The sequence below is a fragment of the Apodemus sylvaticus genome, chromosome 5 (genome assembly GCF_947179515.1).
Source record: "Apodemus sylvaticus chromosome 5, mApoSyl1.1, whole genome shotgun sequence".
In the NCBI taxonomy this organism is placed as follows: domain Eukaryota; kingdom Metazoa; phylum Chordata; class Mammalia; order Rodentia; family Muridae; genus Apodemus; species Apodemus sylvaticus.
Window position 1 is genome coordinate 69,607,343 of NC_067476.1, and position 18,799 is coordinate 69,626,141.

At 36.7% G+C, this 18,799-nt stretch overlaps 1 protein-coding gene across 1 annotated transcript; it reads left to right on the forward strand.

The window, feature by feature from the left end:
• The first annotated feature begins 17,554 nt into the window (after positions 1-17,554).
• On the forward strand, positions 17,555-18,484 carry LOC127684840 (olfactory receptor 4C6-like). Its single transcript, XM_052181652.1, has one exon. The coding sequence runs from the start codon at positions 17,555-17,557 to the stop codon at positions 18,482-18,484; it is 930 nt and encodes a 309-aa protein (XP_052037612.1).
• Positions 18,485-18,799: the final 315 nt, after the last annotated feature.

The following is an 18,799-nucleotide window of genomic DNA, read 5'->3' on the forward strand; positions in this document are numbered from 1 at the left end:
TTTTCTAGGTTAATATCCACTTATTAGTGAGTGCATACCATGATTCACCTTTTGAGTCTGGGTTACCTCACTTAGTATGATATTCTCTAGCTCCATTCATTTGCCTAAGAATTTCATGAATTCATTGTTTCTAATGGCTGAATAGTACTCCATTGTATAGATATACCACATTTTTTGCATCCACTCTTCTGTTGAGGGATACCTGGGTTCTTTCCAGCATCTGGCAATTATAAATAGGGCTGCTATGAACATAGTAGAACATGTATCCTTATTACATGGTGGGGAGTCTTCTGGGTATATGCCCAGGAGTGGTATAGCAGGATCTTCTGGAAGTGAGGTGCCCAGTTTTCGGAGGAACCGCCAGACTGCTTTCCAGAGTGGTTGTACCAATTTGCAACCCCACCAGCAGTGGAGGAGTGTTCCTCTTTCTCCACACCCTCTCCAACACCTGCTGTCTCCTGAATTTTTAATCTTAGCCATTCTGACTGGTGTAAGATGAAATCTTAGGGTTGTTTTGATTTGCATTTCCCTAATGACTAATGAAGTTGAGCATTTTGTAAGATGCTTCTCCGCCATCCGAAGTTCTTCAGGTGAGAATTCTTTGTTTAACTCTGTACCCCATTTTTTAATAGGGTTGTTTGGTTTTCTGGAGTCTAACTTCTTGAGTTCTTTATATATATTGGATATTAGCCCTCTATCTGATGTAGGATTGGTGAATATCTTTTCCCAATTTGTTGGTTGCCGATTTGTCCTCTTGATGGTGTCCTTTGCCTTACAGAATCTTTGTAATTTTATGAGGTCCCATTTGTCAATTCTTGCTCTTAGAGCATACGCTATTGGTGTTCTGTTCAGAAACTTTCTCCCTGTACCGATGTCCTCAAGGGTCTTCCCCAGTTTCTTTTCTATTAGCTTCAGAGTGTCTGGCTTTATGTGGAGGTCCTTGATCCATTTGGAGTTGAGCTTAGTACAAGGAGACAAGGATGGATCAATTCGCATTCTTCTGCATGCTGACCTCCAGTTGAACCAGCACCATTTGTTGAAAAGGCTATCTTTTTTCCATTGGATGTTTTCAGCCTCTTTGTCGAGGATCAAGTGGCCATAGGTGTGTGGGTTCATTTCTGGATCTTCAGTCTCAGATATTTAACAGCTCATCCTAAAACAGCAGGAGATTAAGTAAAGGGTTAGTTCCTAGAGCCTTTTCCCTATTGTCCAGATACCTCTTGCTTGTCAGTCTATGGGGAAGTTAGGAGAAATAAACTTCTATTGAACCGGGAAAAGAGAATAACACTTGTAGAAAGAAAAACTTCTGCCTAAGTGAATATGCATAAGCTCACATAAATTCGTAGATACAACTTCAAACATACAGATTTTCACACAGTCAGCTGGGCCCAGCTTGCATGCATTCTCACAATTTCATACACACACACACACACATGCATACATTCTCACAGTTGCATACTTACACACACATCCATACTTACATATGCATATGGAGCAAAAGACTAATCACCAGTGTAGAAAGAACTCACTCATTCTGGATGAAAAATGGACTCCAATATTTATTGCAACAAGAAAGAAAAAGCTTCCACCCTTTTAATGCTAAATGAATTAAATCAATGTTTGTAAGAAAAATACTTTTTTCTCCTAATAAACTAAGCCTGTCTTGTCCTTACCATGGGACCTGTCCTGTCCCATGGTAAGGAGATGCCTGCCAGCTCCTTCTGCTCTCTGCAACATCTTTTTTCCTCTTTTGCTCTTCCTCCCCCACATTGTTCTCTTAGTTATTTTGTTACCTATAGTTTCTAAGTTATTCCACTTTGCATTCTCCTTCTAATCTTGTTCTCTTCTGCCTAAAAACTTCTCCTCAGTTCAGTTCTTCTCTCAGCGCTTTTCTCCTCACTAAATTCTTCTGGGCTGACTTCTCTTGTCCTCAGCCCTTCAAGAACTTTCAGGATACATGATCACATGTTAGGAAGTTCATCACAACTTCACACAAAATACCAAGTCATGAATAGAAATAGAAGTTTACAACAGAGAATGTTTACATGCATATCCATTAGGAGTAATTATCTAGCTATCATTTATCTTCTCTACAGGTTCATTGAAAGTTTAAAACCATAACTAAGTTATACATGAAGTTTTGTATAGTTAACCCAGTCAATATTTTATGTTTTGTCCTAATACCTAGCACAAATACTAGTTTCCTTTTTATGACATTTATTGGAATGTGCTTTGAGTAGGAGAAAGTCTGGTTGCCATCTAAGAGCAATTAACTTGTGATACTTGGGAGATGGGCAGACTTCTCATTTCAGTTTTGACTATCAGAAAAAGATCCTAGTAGCAGCCCCATTATAAAAGAACTTAATAATCATCAATATTATTTTAGGAATTCTTATAGGGTCATCATTAAAACTTAAGTCACCTATTTGTCTATATAGCATCACTATAAGACAGTACATCTTCGTGGATCTGCAGAGGTCTGCTCCAAAGGGGTGTACTATTACTTATTGATTATTATATATGCTTAATAATAATAGGAAATGCCTATTAATAGCAGTAATCTTTCCTAAAATTAATCCCACACAGCCTTGCTGAATGTGGGCTCACCTGTTGCAGATAATATAATAATCCAAAGCAGGCATTTCAGGATGGTCATCTGCTAGTATATTATCTTGTCCCATTATGGCTCCCGACAGGTGTTTCTGAGTATAGATGTGGTCTAAGACAACACTGGCATGAGGCCATGTTTTCAGTTTTCACAGTAAGTAGTTATAGTGCTTGTAAAAAATTTTAGCACAGGTTAAATAGTTTATATGACAACTGCCTGATTTATACATTTTTTTGTGTTAGTCAACTTGTTTCCCTGTAATTCTCAAAGTGACTCATATGGTCAATTACTTTGATCTTACAGAAAATGTTCAAGGTTTACAGAAAAGGTTCAATGTTTTAGGTTAACTATATTTTATGAAATATGTTTGTTCTTCATTTTAACATAAGGTTATGTTTGAAGACCGCTAAGTAATATTGAATAGGCTCACCGCATTCTCTAAGTTCTATGTCATCCATAAGAATACAAACAACATTAAGAATCAACCAACATAAACGTATCTTGTACTTAATAAACTCTAATGAAAAATATTGGCTATCCTGTAGGAGGTTTTAACCTTAGATTGTCTCAGTAAGTAACAATTGTTTCTTCGGTTCGTACAAAGTTAAAAATTCATAAGTTTTTCTTTTATAAAGTTTATGTCAATAGAAACATTTTTCTTGTTACTACCCTGGTCTAAGACACCATTTTCTTTAAATTTCTCAACTAGTTTACTTTTCCTATTATCCATATTCTGTTCTTTGTACAGAATAGTTCAAATGACAGGTAAATCAGATAATATTGTTTTGCTGTCTAAAATTTGGCAAAGGCTAACTTGTATATATAATGAAATTGTGCACTGTACAGTGATATAAAGGCTTACAAAATCTGGAACCAATTTATCCTGGTGTAGTTGGACCAGGTCCATCCCCCAGGTCATTGACTTTAACTCTACTCATTACAATAGTCATTGAAATTAACTACCCATTCCACAGGGATTTTCTATGATGATATTTCTGTCTGAAGCCTTATTATAGATATCATCTTAGCTCCCTTTTCACTGTTGCTAATACTAGTTATGAATTCCATCTTAATAAAGTTTTGACCACTATACTGAACATGATTGCTTGTTTAAGACTCATTTGGCTACTATTGCCATATCATTTCAGGGAAACTACTATAATCATATATTTTATATAATTCTATTTCTTAATGTTCTACTTTCTCTCTCTATAAAGAGAGATAATAAATATGCTACATACTACAGGTGATATTACTACAGATAATATATACATATATGACCTCATAAATTAACTATTAAACAAATATTAAGATCGTATTACATGTAGGTAACTCTTAAACTCTTAGCATGTACATGTGCACAGACACACATGCACACACACAATAAAGCTTATAAACAGTCTATAATGTGATATAATTTATCTAAAATGGGAAAGATTATCCAGAGACTGCCCACCTAGGGATCCAGCCCATATACAGTTACAAAACTTAGACACTATTGTGGATGCCAACAAGTGCTTGCTGACAGGAGCCTAATATTGCTGTCACCTGGGAGACTCTGCCAGTGCATGACAAATACAGAGAGGGACACTCTCAGCCAGCCATTGAACTGAGCACAGGGACTCCAATGGAGGAGCTAGAGAAAGTACCCAAGGAGCTGAAGGGGTTTGCAGAGCCATAGGAGGAACAACAATATGAGTCACCCAGTACTCCCAGAGCTCCCAGGGACAAAACCATCAACCAAAGAGTACACATGGAGGGCTCCATAGCACCAGATACATATTCAGCAGAGGATGGCCTTGTTTGACATCAAAGGGAGGAGAGGCCCTTGGCCCTGATTAGGCTCGATGCAGCAGTATAGGGGAATACCAGGACAGGGAAGCAGGAGTTGTCAGATTGGTGAACAGGGAGAGGAGGGATGGATTAGGGGATTTTCAGGGGGGGAAACCAGAAAGGGAGACAACATTTGAAATGTAAATAAAGAATATATCGATTAAAAAATTCATTTTGTATTGTTTGATAAGTGTGAATATGCTAGCCAGACTAAGTAGGAATTAGAGCGTGAGATTCAAAACCAGTTCTCTAATGGTATCTTTTATTGGAACTTGGCTTCAAATAAAAATCTTCATAAGATGGTAAAGTTAATTCCAATTTCTTTTTTTAATAGATGGCATAAAGAATTTCACTTTGGTACACCATGAAATAAAAATTTCATATTATTAAAATGTTTTGCACTTAACTGAAAACCATAAAATACATTCCATGAAATTTGCTATTAAGATCTTTTTCTATGGAATACTACTCAGCTATTAAAAACAATGAATTCATGAAATTTTTTTATTCGATATATTTTTTATTTACATTTCAAATGATTACCCCTTTTGTAGCCTCCCACTCCACGAAAGTCCCATAAGCCCCCTTCTCTCCCCCTGTCCTCCCACCCACCCCTTCCCACTTCCCCATTCTGGTTTTGCCAAATACTGCTTCACTGAGTCATTCCAGAACAAGGGGCCATTCCTCCTTTCTTCTTGTACCTCATTTGATGTGTGGATTATGTTTTGGGTATTCCAATTTTCTAGGTTAATATCCACTTATTAGTGAGTGCATACCATGATTCACCTTTTGAGTCTGGGTTACCTCACTTAGTATGATGTTCTCTAGCTCCATCCATTTGCCTAAGAATTTCATGAATTCATTGTTTCTAATGGCTGAATAGTACTCCATTGTGTAGATATACCACATTTTTTGCATCCGCTCTTCTGTTGAGGGATACCTGGGTTCTTTCCAGCATCTGGCAATTATAAATAGGGCTGCTATGAACATAGTAGAGCATGTATCCTTATTACATGGTGGGGAATCCTCTGGGTATATGCCCAGGAGTGGTATAGCAGGAGGTGCCCAGTTTTCTGAGGAACCACCAGAGTGATTTCCAGAGTGGTTGTGCCAATTTGCAACCCCACCAGCAGTGGAGGAGTGTTCCACTTTCTCCACATCCTTGCCAACACCTGCTGTCTCCTGAATTTCTAATCTTAGCCATTCTGACTGGTGTGAGGTAAAATCTCAGGGTTGTTTTGATTTGCATTTCCCTAATGACTAATGAAGTTGAGCATATTTTAAGATGCTTCTCTGTCATCCGAAGTTCTTCAGGTGAGAATTCTTTAACTCTGTGCCCCATTTTTCAATAGGGTTGTTTGGTTTTCTGGAGTCTAACTTCTTGAGTTATATATATATATATATATATATATATATATATATATATATATATATATATTAGATATTAGCCCTCTATCTGATGTAAAATTGGTGAAGATCTCTTCCCAATTTGTTGGTTGCAGATTTGTCCTTTTGATGGTGTCCTTTGCATTACAGAAACTTTGTATTTTTTTGAGGTCCCATTTGTCAATTTTGACTTAGAGCATACCCTATTGGTGTTCTGTTCAGAAACTTTCTCCCTGTACCGATGTCCTCAAGGGTCTTCTCCAGTTTCTTTTCTATTAGCTTCAGAGTGTCTGGCTTTATGTGGCGGTCCTTGATCCATTTGGATTTGAGCTTAGTACAAGGAGACAAGGATGGATCAATTTGCATTCTTCTGCATGCTCACCTCCAGTTGAACCAGTACCATTTGTTGAAAAGGCTATCTTTTTTTCCATTGGATGTTTTCAGCCCCTTTGTTGAGGATCAAGTGGCCATAGGTGTGTGGGTTCATTTCTGGGTCTTCAGTCCTGTTCCATTGATCTGCCTGACTGTCACTGTACCAATACAATGCAGTTTTTAACACTATTGCTCTGTAGTATTGCTTGAGGTCAGGGATACTGATTCCCCCAGACTTTCTTTTGTTGCTGAGAATAGTTTTAGCTATCCTGGGTTTTTTGTTGTTCCAGATGAATTTGATAATTGCTCTTTCTAACTCTGTGAAGAATTGAGTTGGGATTTTGATGGGTATTGCATTGAATCTGTATAGTGCTTTAGGCAAAATGGCCATTTTAACTATATTGATTCTACCGATCCATGAGCATGGGAGGTTTTCCCATTTTTTGAGGTCTTCTTCCATTTCCTTCTTCAGAGTCTTGAAGATTCTTTGTATGGTTCTCTTTGTTTCCAATTGATTGATTTCATCCCTGAGTTTGATGATTTCCTGTCTTCTACTCCTCCTGGGTGAATTGGCTTCTTTTTGTTCCAGGACTTTCAAGTGTGTCTTTAAGCTGCTAGTGTATGCTCTCTCCATTTTCTTTTCGGAGGCACTCAGGAACATGAGTTTTCCTCTTAGCACTGCATTCATTGTGTCCCAAAGATTTGGGTGTGTTGTGCCTTCATTTTCATTAAATTCTAAAAAGTCTTTGATTTCTTTCCTTATTTTTTCTTTGTCGAAGGTGTCATTGAGTAGAGTATTGTTCAGCCTCCATCTGTATGTGGGCTTTCTGTTGTTTTTGTTGCTATTGAAAACCACTCTTACTCCATAGTGATCTGATAAGAGACATGGGATTAGTTCGATCTTCTTATATTTGTTGAGATCTGTCTTGTGACCAATTATATGGTCGATTTTGGAGAAGGAACCATGAGGTGCTGAGAAAAAGGTATATTCTTTTGCTTTAGGGTGAAATGTTCTATAAATATCAGTCAAATCCAATTGGTCCAAAGCTTCAATTAGTTTTACTGTGTCCCTGTTTAGTTTCTGTTTCCCCGATCCGTTCATTGAGGAGAGTGGGGTGTTGAAGTCCCCCAAAATTATTGTGTTAGGTGCAATGTGTGCTTCTGAGGTTTAGTAAAGTTTCTTTTATGAATGAGGGTGCCCTTGCATTTGGTGCATATATGTTCAGAATTGAAATTTCTTCTTGGTGGATTTTTCCTTTGACCATCAAGAAGTGTCCTTCTGTGTCTCTTTTGATGACTTTAGGTTGAAAGCCATTTTTTTCTGATATTAGAATGGCTACTACTGCTCGTTTCCTGTGACCATTGGCTTGTAAGATTGTCTTCCAGCCTTTTACTCTAAGGTATTTTTTATCTTTGACACTGAAGTGTGTCTCCCGTATGCAACAGATTGTAGGGTCCTGTTTCCTTATCTAGTCTGTTAGTCTGTATCTTTTTATTGGGGAATTGATTCCATTAACGTTAAGAGATATTAAGGAATAGTGATTATTACTTCCTGTCATTTTTGATGTTCTTTTTATATTTGAGTGGTTATCTTCTTTTGGGTTTGATGAAGGAAGGTAACTATCTTGCTTTTTCCAGGGTGTAGTTTCCCTCCTTGTATTGGAGTTTTCCTTCTATTATTCTTTGCAGAGCTTGGTTTGTGGAAAGATACTGTGTAAATTTGGTTTTGTCATGGAATATCTTGGTTTCTCCATCTATGGTGAATGAGAGTTTTGCTGGGTATAGTAGTCTTGGCTGACATTTGTGTTCTCTTAGAGTCTGCATGAGATCTGCCCAGGATCTTCTAGCTTTCATGTTCTCTGGTGAGAAGTCTGGTGTGATTGTGATAGGTCTTCCTTTATATGTTACTTGGCCTTTTTCTCTTACTGTCTTTAATATTCTTTCTTTGTTTAGTGCATTTGGGTTTTGATTATTATGTGACAGGAGGTATTTCTGCTCAGGTCCAGTCTGTTTGGAGTTCTGTAGGCTTCTTGTATATTCATAGGCATCTCTCTCTTTAAGTTTGGAAAATTTTCTTCCATAATTTTGTTGAAGATATTTGCTGCCCCTTTCAGTTGTAAATCTTCACTCTCATCTATACCTATAATCCTTAGGTTTGGTCTTCTCATTGTATCCTGGATTTCCTGGATGTTCTGGGATACAAGATTTTTACATTTTGCATTTTCTTTGACAGTTGAGTCAATGGTTTGTATGGTATCTTCAGCATCTGAGATTCTTTCTTCCATATCTTGTATTCTGTTGTTGATATTTGCATCTAAGGCCCCTGATTTCTTCTCAAAGTTTTCTATCTCCAAAGTTGTCTCCCTTTGTGATTTCTTAGTTGTTTCTACTTCTGTTTTTAGATCCAGGATGGTTTTGCTCAGTTCCATCATTTGTTTGTTTGTGTTTTCCTATAATTCTTTAAGAGATTTTTGTGTTTCCTCTTTCATGACTTCTGCCTGTTGACTCAAGTTCTCCTGCATTTCTTTAAGGTTTTTTTTTTTTTTTTTTTTTTTTTTTTGCCTTTCTTCTTTATTGGCTTCTATCTCTTGAACCTTATTCTCCTGCATTTATTTAAGAGATTTTTGTGTTTCCATTATATGGGTTTCTAGCTTATTCATGTTCCCCTGTATTTTTTTAAGAGATTCATTCATGTCTTTTTTGTATTCTTCTAACAGCATCATGAACAGTGATTTTAAATCCAAATCTTGTTTCTCTGGTGTGTTGGCATAACCAGGACTTGCTGATGTTGGAGAGTTTGGTTCAGATGCTGCCATATTGCCTAGATTTCTGTTAGTAGCATTTCTGCGTTTGCCCTTTGCCAGCTTGTTCTCTGGCGCTAGTTGGTCTTGTCTCCGTCTGGTGTTTCAGCCTCCTGAGAGGCTCTAGGTCTATTTCTGCAACACTGGATGGCAGGGTTTCCCCTGTCACAGATTGCTGATGTGCTGTCCTCCTCTTGGGTGCCCTTGCAGCCCTAGTGTGCTTTGCCCCAGCTTGTGACTGTGAACTAGATGGTTCCCGTTTGCTCCTTCAGGGAGTGCTGAGGGGTGAATGCTGTGGGGACCTTTTCTATGTGCTGATCACTCTGCTGGCCAGCGGAACTCCCAACCCAACCGGGTTGGTGCACACAAGGCTAGCCTTGCTGCTCAGGTGCATACTAGGCTAGCCTTGCTGCTCAGGCCCTGAGTCTAGGCAAAAGCCTGGCAGGCCAATGTCTGAGCAAAGTTCCCCTCAGCTGTGAGTGTTGTTGGGTCTGTCAGGTGGCCAGGATGGCGGCGTGCGTGCGCTCCCTGAGAGTTCTGGGAGAGTCTGCTGGGCAAACAACCTCCTGGCCGGGTTTACACACAGGTGGCCCCCTGACCAGCTCAGTGCCTGGGTGCAGGCCAACGCCCGTCGGGCTTAGACCCCTGCGATGTTGTCTGGGGTTGTTTTTGGCTACCTCAGTCTGTCTGATTTCTCTGGCATCTGAGAACCAATATGGAAGCCTTGTATCTGACTGGCGGGAGGCAGAGTTCTGATGTGGCTTCTGTGTGGTGAAAGGCGCTGTAAGTCCTCTGCTGCTTGCAGCCCAGCTGGCCAGCGTTGGCCAGTGGTCATGGGCGCAGGGTCTGCATGGACCCTGTCAGCTTGGTTCTACTGCTGATGGCCCTTCCAATTCATGAAATTTTTATGTAAATGGGTGGAACTGGAAAATATCCTAAGTGAGGTAACCCATTCACAATAGAACACACATGGTATGCACTCACTGATAAGTGGATATTAGCCCAGAATCTAGGAATACAAGAAACAATTCACATATAAAATGATGCCCAAGAAGAAGGAAGGAGAGGCCCCTGGTCCTGGAATAGCTCAGTGCAACAGTGTAGGGGAATACCAGGACAGGGAAGCAGGAGGGGTTGATTGGGGTACAGGGGGAGGGAAGAGGGTTTGTGGGACTTTTGGTGAGGGCGAATCCAGGAAAGGGGAACTCATTTGAAATGTAAATAAAGAATATAGCTAATAAAAATAAATTAAAAAAAGAAAATATCTTTTTCTAGGCTAACCCAACACTTCTGAGATGCCCAACAGCATTCAACTGTAACTGGGAGAAAAGGGAATGAACGTGACTGAATTCATCCTCATGGGAGTAATAGAGAATCTCCTGCTTCAGAGAATTCTATATTTTGTATTACTCATCCCCTATATCATTACTGTCACAGGAAACCAGCTCATTGTGGGGGACCATAGTCTGTAGCTAGTTTTTGAACTCCCCAATGTACTTTTTCTTGGCTTTTTCATTTCTGATAGATGCATGCTATTCCTTTTGCACAATCCCTAAGATGCTGGCAGATTTGCTATCAGAAACAAAAACCATCTCATTCAATGGCTGCATATTACAACTTTTGTTGAACATTTCTTAGGAGCTTTAGAGATTGTCCTTCTTGTAGTCATGGCCTATGACCATTATGCGGCCATCTGTAGACCTCTCTACTATTTCTTCAGGATGAACCACTATATGTGTTGTCTTCTAGAGGGAATATATTGGATAGTGGGTTTCTTACATTCCTTTGGTCAGTTTCTTGTTACTTTCTGGATTCCCTTCTGTGGCTCCAATATTTTGGATCACTTCTTTTGTGACATCTTCACCTTGCTATAACTTGCGTACACTAACACTTCTGGGTCTCCTGGTTGCTGCCAATGGTGGTGTAATCCCTGTGATTATCTTCATGATGCTGCTGATGTCCTATGTTGCATTCTGTATTCCTTGAAGATACAAAGCCCATGGCGGAAAAAGACCCTCTTTACCTGTGGTTCCCACATAACAGTTGCTGTATTGTTTTTTCATGCCATGTATTTTTATGTACAAGTGACCAGTAGCTACCTTTCCCATGGATAAAGTAATAACAGTGTTTTATATTGTCATCACACCCTTTTTAAAATCTGTTATCTACACAATAAGGAACACAGAGGTAAAAAATTCCATTAGAATGCTTTTAAAAAGAATTAATGCATTTTTGAATAACAAATGATATATCATGACTATTTTTGTCTTCTCGTGTTCTTTATGAATTTGTATTTTTATCACAACGGTACCTGTTGAAGGATATTTGACCATGGTGTGAACCCCAAGATTATGTTATTTACTAAGAAAATAAAAACAAAACCAAACCTTGTTTCTATTTATGGTATGGTACAGTCATTAGCATTAAATTTTAACCTCTCTTACTTAAATACAGACATGCCGTTAACACACACTTTTTATCCTAAATAATGAAGGTAGAAGAATAAACAATTTGTAGATGGAAGCACTGATGTTTGAAAGTGATTTCCAATTGAGTGGAAGAAAAAATGATGAATCAGAGTCAGATTTAACAGAATAGGATATGCTTAACTCATGAGTAGAAAGAGAAAAGAAAGGCTACTTAAGAGAAAACAGAACAGAGAGAAAAAGAGAGGAGAGGAGGTAGTTTTACTCAGACAGTTATAGACAGACATATTACAAAGAACAAGCAAGATGAAGGTGAAGAAAAAATGAGCCAGAGAATGAAAATGAGTCATTCGATTACAACATACTGAGAAAGTTAGTATGAGACCAAGAGGAACAGTTAGATCAAAGGCCAAGACAAAAGCCAAATTTAAAAAGGTAGTATGTAGAGGAGGAGTTTGGAGGCAGAACAGCTGAGCTGCCAGACAGCCAGACTTCAGAAAGAACTAGGAAAGGATGAACTTATTCAGCAGAAAGTCTCAAAGGCTAAAAACATTCTAGGCCTGGATTAGATTGTACAGAAGCTAGAAGCTTCCAGGACTAGAGCTAGGTTAGTAGACTGAGGCAATAAGCTTTGGCAACAAGTCTATCAGGTGAAGAAAAGTAACGTTTACAAAATCCCTTAATACATAAGTGATAAATTTCAAGGCATTCAGATGATGGCACGATAGTTTTATATATACTTATTTTTAAATACATTTATACATTTATGAATTTATAAATTAGCTGCACTAAGAAATTAATAAGTAATAATAAAACAATTGCAACAAAATTTTCTATAATTTTGTGCTTTAGAGAATCATGTCTTCATGGGAGACAAGGAGGCAGTTAGGTTGAAAGAAAATTAAGAACTGATATTATATAAAAATTGACCTCTAGTTAGTTTATTTTAGTCCTGTTGAAGTGCAGCATAATTTGGTGAACTTTATTCTGGTAATAATTAACTCAGTTCCACTTTTGCAATAAAGCAAACAAACATCTCTTTGTGAAACAAAGTAAACTAAATACAGATCAGACATGATTACCTCCAATCTCTTTTAAAAGTCCATAAAGATAAGATCTATAGATTGACAATTCACTAATAGCAGAAGTTTGGTCCTAGAGAAAGGTAGATTTGTCATTGCATTATATAGATTAGAAAGGAAAGACTATTAAGCCAATGGTCTATAATATATTTGAGCTATTAAGCCAATGGTCTATAATATATTTGAGGCAAATAGTTGTACACTTTTGTCTAACAAAAAGAATATTACTACTAAATAAAGTATAATTTTATCCTAAAATTTGGCTGTGACAATATTTCTCCATTATATTTTTATTTTACAGGACTGATTTTATTTTATTATTTTTGAGATTATACTATAATTACATTTTTTCTATTTCTAGCCTTTAAGCCCTCCCACATATAATGCTTGCTGTCTTTCAAAAACATAGCTGATTTTTCATTATTATTACATGCATGTATGTAAATGTATATATTCCTATGTAAAACACTCTCAGTCTGTACAATGTTACTTGTAATCATGTTTTCAACTTAACATTTGGTATTCAGTAACTAACTGAATGGCCTTCCCTGGGGAACTTCTGCTCTCAACATTCTTCAGGTGCCTATAGTTGTTTGTGTAGGTTGTGGCCTCTTGAGCTTTCTTATGTACTTTGCATGTCTATTGGCATCATCCTTGTGAGCTCATGTTTGGACAGTGTGAATTTCATCTATGTATGTAATAACATATGATAATGTTCAATTTCCAATTCCCTCTTCTAACTCTCAGCTAATGTTTACCTTAAAGAGGTTTAGGTTAATAGTTATGGATTTTTACTTTAAAAAGACTGAAAAATTAGAAAACATACTAATATTAGAAGAGATGATCCTCAGTCTCAGTTTTCTCATTCACATTATGGAACATGAAACAATACTCATCGAATCCATAATATATGACTGATAACACACTGAATGGATCTTGTATCTGGATGTAATGTTTAAATGTTAAGCAGGAAATTTTGTAGAGGATATAGACATTTTTTAGATTCATTTATCTCATGACAGATTATAATTAATATGCAAAATAGAAGCATAAACCTGTGTTAAGGAGGCTTTATCAAAGTCGTATAATATCCTCTGCTTTTGGTTCTATGTCATCTTTATGATTTACACTCATGTATAAGGCTCATGTCAGCCAAGCTATAAATATGTGGACTCTTAGACATTTAAGCTTAACTTTGTGTCATTTTTTTCTTTAACTAACAAGCCTCACTTTTTAATCTCTAATGAAGAATATAGTTATTCATGATTCTCCACTGTATGAATTACAATAGTATTTGTTCAAATATCAGTAATATATACTACATATATTATCATATTCAATGACACACACACACACACACACACACACACACACACAGAGAGAGAGAGAGAGAGAGAGAGAGAGAGAGAGAGAGAGAGAGAGAGAGAGAGAAAGTGATACGCACACACACGTACACACACATCAAGACAAACAAATGAAGCAGAAATAAAAATAAAAACAAACTAAAAATGTGAAAACCAGTAAGACATGTATTACCAAAACAAAACCAAAATCACGTACACATAGGAAATAAGAGTCCATTTTATCTGAGAAAACTACTCCTTATCATTTGTCCTGCCCTGGAGTGTGGTTGACATAGCCTGTGACTCTCCGTTGGAGAAACTGATATTTCCTTTCCTAGCAGGTGTCAATTGCAAATAACTTTTTGGTTAGGCTTGGAACTTTCTCTTTAGTTCTCCTTTGGAGCACTGGAAGTTTGTCTTGTTTAAACCTGTGTAAGTCTTGTGCAAGTTATCACAATGTATCACTTCACATGTGTTTGAGTTATTGTATCTGGTAGGTACTCAAAACTTTTCTAATTGAAGACACTGTATAACATAAATTCTTCTGGTGTGAGAAAGAATTTAGTCTTTAATTTTTACCATCTATAGAATATGGCAGGTAATTTGGAGTTAAATGAATAAAATTTCAATACTAGTCCAAAGATATGAAGATAGCAAGGGATAGGAATGAAAACCCTGATCTGAGATAGTTGCTCAATGAAAAGCATAAGTAGCATTTGCTTTCTCTCATCTATTTTTAGGCAGATGTATCACTCTGAGGCTGTTCTGTTCTTGAAAAGCAGTTTGTGTTTACAGCTAACAAGATAATCAAATAGTTATCTTGTGATGTCTTTATTGGTTTTGTTGGTTTGGGATTTACTTACACAGTATCAGCTTGATCTTCATCCAGTGTACTCCCACTCCTGGGAAAACCCTGATCACAATGGGAATGGAGAGAATTTATGGTAAAGTGATTAGTCCTCAGACAGGAGAAACAGCCACAAAGGGATGCAGTTGGAATGATGTAATCATGCTCATCTTGGAAAGTTCTGCCATCCTAACATCTCAGTCTGTCCTCTTTCCCCTGAGCCCACTATCCTAGAGAGGGAATGGTAAATGTATTATTTTGCAGGTTGTTTGCAAAGTTAAAATCAAAATACAGGGAAATGGTAGTTCTAGTGCCATGGATAGCTTTGTGCAAAGCTCTGATGTCTCTTGTTTTAGAAAATATTCCTATCTAAAGGAAATTTAATTTGTTTTCACTGCCCAGGGACTTTTACCTACTTAAGTTCCTGGACCTACAGTTTATCTGTGTGTAATCTTAGAATTCTTTGGGAATTCTGTTTCTATCATGATAACTGCCCCATGCATTATTTGTTGTTTGTTCCTTTTCTGATTCCCAACTCATCACAAGAAGGATTCATCCCATACAAGAACATTACTACTAGGGCTGAATTTTGGGATCTTTTGATTTTGACTTAGGCAACTTACCTATACAATATTTATAATTATTTTATTTTTCCACGGGATTTATCAGGTAACTGGATTGTTGGATGCCATAGAGATAACAGAGATAAAATTGGGTAGAATGTTACCATTTGCTTGAATATTATTGATCTTACCATTAATATGAGATATTATTTAAAGGTTTCTTTTTAATAATTAAGTCACCCAACATATTTTCAATTGTACTTTAATGTGTAAATAAGTCACATTATTTGAAAATTCATGTGCATAATTATCTCTCAATGAAGAATTCTGAGTTAACAAAATTTTATACCTTAGTTTTCTTTAGTGTACTTGGACAAGTTATTCAAAATTATTAAATAATATAAATCTGATGGATTTGGTAGAATTGGTAGCCCAAAATATGGTTCAGCTCTGGAATTTGGCTATATCATGCATATTAACTGAAATGGTAGAGAAGAAAATGATATGTGGTGTTTTAAAATCATATACAACTAGATTAACAGCCATCCCTGGCACCAGGCTTGCTAAGGCCTAATCATTGAATATAGTTTTCCTTGAATAATATTAATTGTAAGGAATAAATTGTGTTTAGTTAAGTGATTAGTGCACAAATGTTACATTATTTAAAATGGAAATATATTAAACCATCCTTAGAAACTTCATTACACGATAAACCCACCATGATTTTGGGGGCAAAAGAGCAAAACAATATCATTGTTGTATGAGGAAGATGCTGCTTCTGCAAGTTTATGTAACAAATGCCATGGATGACAGTAATGAAGAGGGTAGGGGGCCAATGAGTGATGGAAGTCTAGTTGTCAATAACTGTTCTCACTGCAACAGAAAACTATGTCTACCTACTCTAACAAAGGAACAAAGAAGGCTGAGGTGTTTGTTTCTGAAGCAAGAGATATACTAGACATCAATGGGAGAGAGATCACAATAAAATAGAAGAATTATTAATTGAGGAGAATTAATTAAGTTAATCTAAGGAAGAGATATACTAATAAAATGAGAATTCTGGAAAATCCATTGATTTTTTTTTTCATTTTATGATTCTTATGTAAATCATAGGGTTTTAAAGTGTGTTTGATAATGTGATGGAATACAGGAAATCTTGCTTGGAACCACTAAATGGAACCCTGAGAAAAATTAAAGCAAAGATCACTCCTTTGAACTCCTAGATTTTACCATTTTATGGCAAGAATTCTACAACTAAGTCAGAATGTAAGGTAGCAACACGTCCTAGGAGTCAAAAAGTTAAAAATAAAATTCAATTCTGATTTATAACAATGTTCCCCCTCCATTCATTTAGAATATTAATATAATAACTAATACCAAGTGATCAACACTGTAATCATATATACAAGGAGCATTATGTTGATTGAGAAGGTTAACTTTACATATCTGAAATATAATTATCTACTTACTATTATCTTTATATTTATTCTTGCTTTAATCTGGGAATATCATTTCACAAGGAATCAAAAAACTAAGTTATAATAGAGGACACTAATGGAGTTGCAGTGTCTTTTATGACAGAGCATTTGTATTATCCAACTGACACAGGATCATTATAGAATGATGTTTTACAAATTGTAGTGAGTGCTGGGTGTATTTTCTTAGTAAAATGTCCAGAATATGACAGTACTGCATGATAACAGTTACTAATTATTTGCAGCTTTATATTTTAGACATTCTTGCAGTTGTTTTTGAATTTGCCTACACAATTATTAGATGAAAGTTGAATATACAATAATTGATAGTGATGAAAGTGAAATTATGTGAAGAAGCACAATAGCTCACTAATATTGGCTATTTGATATTAATATAATTGCAACATGCAGATATGGATTAGTATTGATTTTAGAAGTACTAAAACCTGGATTTGAAAATGGCTTCACTGTTTTACTGAATATATAAAATGTAGGTCTTATTTGATTTTTTAAATTTATATTCTAATATATATTCCTGTTCATAAACCATAGTAGGGATTCTAAGTATATCAACAATGTATATTGGTAATATTAATGATTCCATTTAGAACGATTTATTTGAAGAATTTGGTCTTTGATAAGTGGTCTTTGATAAGTCAAGAGCTTTTGTCTGTGGTTCTTCAACTACGAAACTCTAAGAACACAATAATACCAGAAAATGAACAAATGGAAATGTTTATGTATTACAAGTTTTTGGATTAAATTTATTTTGCAGCATTTCCAGTACACAGTTCCACGTTTTCCTCTGCTCACATCAAATGAAGAAGTCAAACAATGTGACTGAATTCATTCTTTTGGGAATTACAAAAAGTATAGAGCTCAGGAAAATATTCTCATCTTTTTTCCTAATCATGTATGTGGCTACAATGTTGGGAAACATACTGATTGTGGTAACAATCACCAGAAGCCCTGGTCTGAGATCACCTATGTATTTCTTCTTGAAGTCACTATCCCTCATGGAGGTAATTTATTCTTCTGTTATTACCCCCAAGTTGATTGTGGACTCATTCTCTGAGAACATCTCCATCTCTTTGGAAGGCTGCATGGCTCAGCTCTTTGTGGATCACTTCTTTGGTGGTGTTGTCATAATTCTTCTCATTGTGATGGCCTATGACCGCTATGTGGCCATCTGTAAACCTCTACATTACATGACCATCATGAGTCCTCGAGTGTGCTACCTGATGGTGGGGTGGAGCTGGATAGGTGGATTTGCACATTCAACCATTCAGATTCTCTTCATGTATCAAATACCCTTCTGTGGCCCCAATATCATAGATCATTTTATGTGTGATTTATTTCCACTGTTGAAACTGGCCTGCATGGACACTTACATTCTTGGTCTCTTAGTCATTCTCAACAGTGGAGTGATGTGTACAGCCATTTTCCTTATTCTAACTGCTTCCTACATCGTTATCCTCTGCTCCCTAAAGTCCTGTAGCTCTGAAGGAAGGCACAAAGCTCTCTCGACATGTACTTCTCACTTTACAGTGGTTGTGTTGTTCTTTGTGCCCTGTATTTTTTTGTATGTCAGACCTGTGGTCACTTACCCAGTAGACAAGATAATGGCTGTGTCCTTTACTATTATTGAACCAATGTTAAATCCTTTGATCTACACCTTGAGGAATGCAGAGGTGAAAAATGCCCTAAGGAGGCTTCTGATGAAGCAAGGGACACTGGGTGGTCACTAACTTACATGTAGGAAGGATTGCTGCCCAAAAAATCATCCATGATCTTTCTTCTGTATTAATTCTACTTCAATAGGAATCTTGCCCCAGTGGGCATTTTGCAAGTTTAATAACCAGGCAAAGATAAGAGGGTATCCCTACCCAGGTTACTGTATTATCCCCAGTATGTCAAATGATCAAATTTGTGCTCTGTCCTTTATTTCCCAAATCTCTAGTCACATAAAACCAAACCAAAATAAAATCTATATTTAAACAGTGTAAACCTTACAAACCTTAATATCTGACTCCATAAATGCTACATTTATCCTCCATCAAAAA

Coding starts and splice junctions, on each gene's coding strand:
- LOC127684840 (XM_052181652.1), top strand. CDS start 17,555: ATGAAGAAGTCAAACAATGTGACTGAATTCATTCTTTTGGGAATTACA.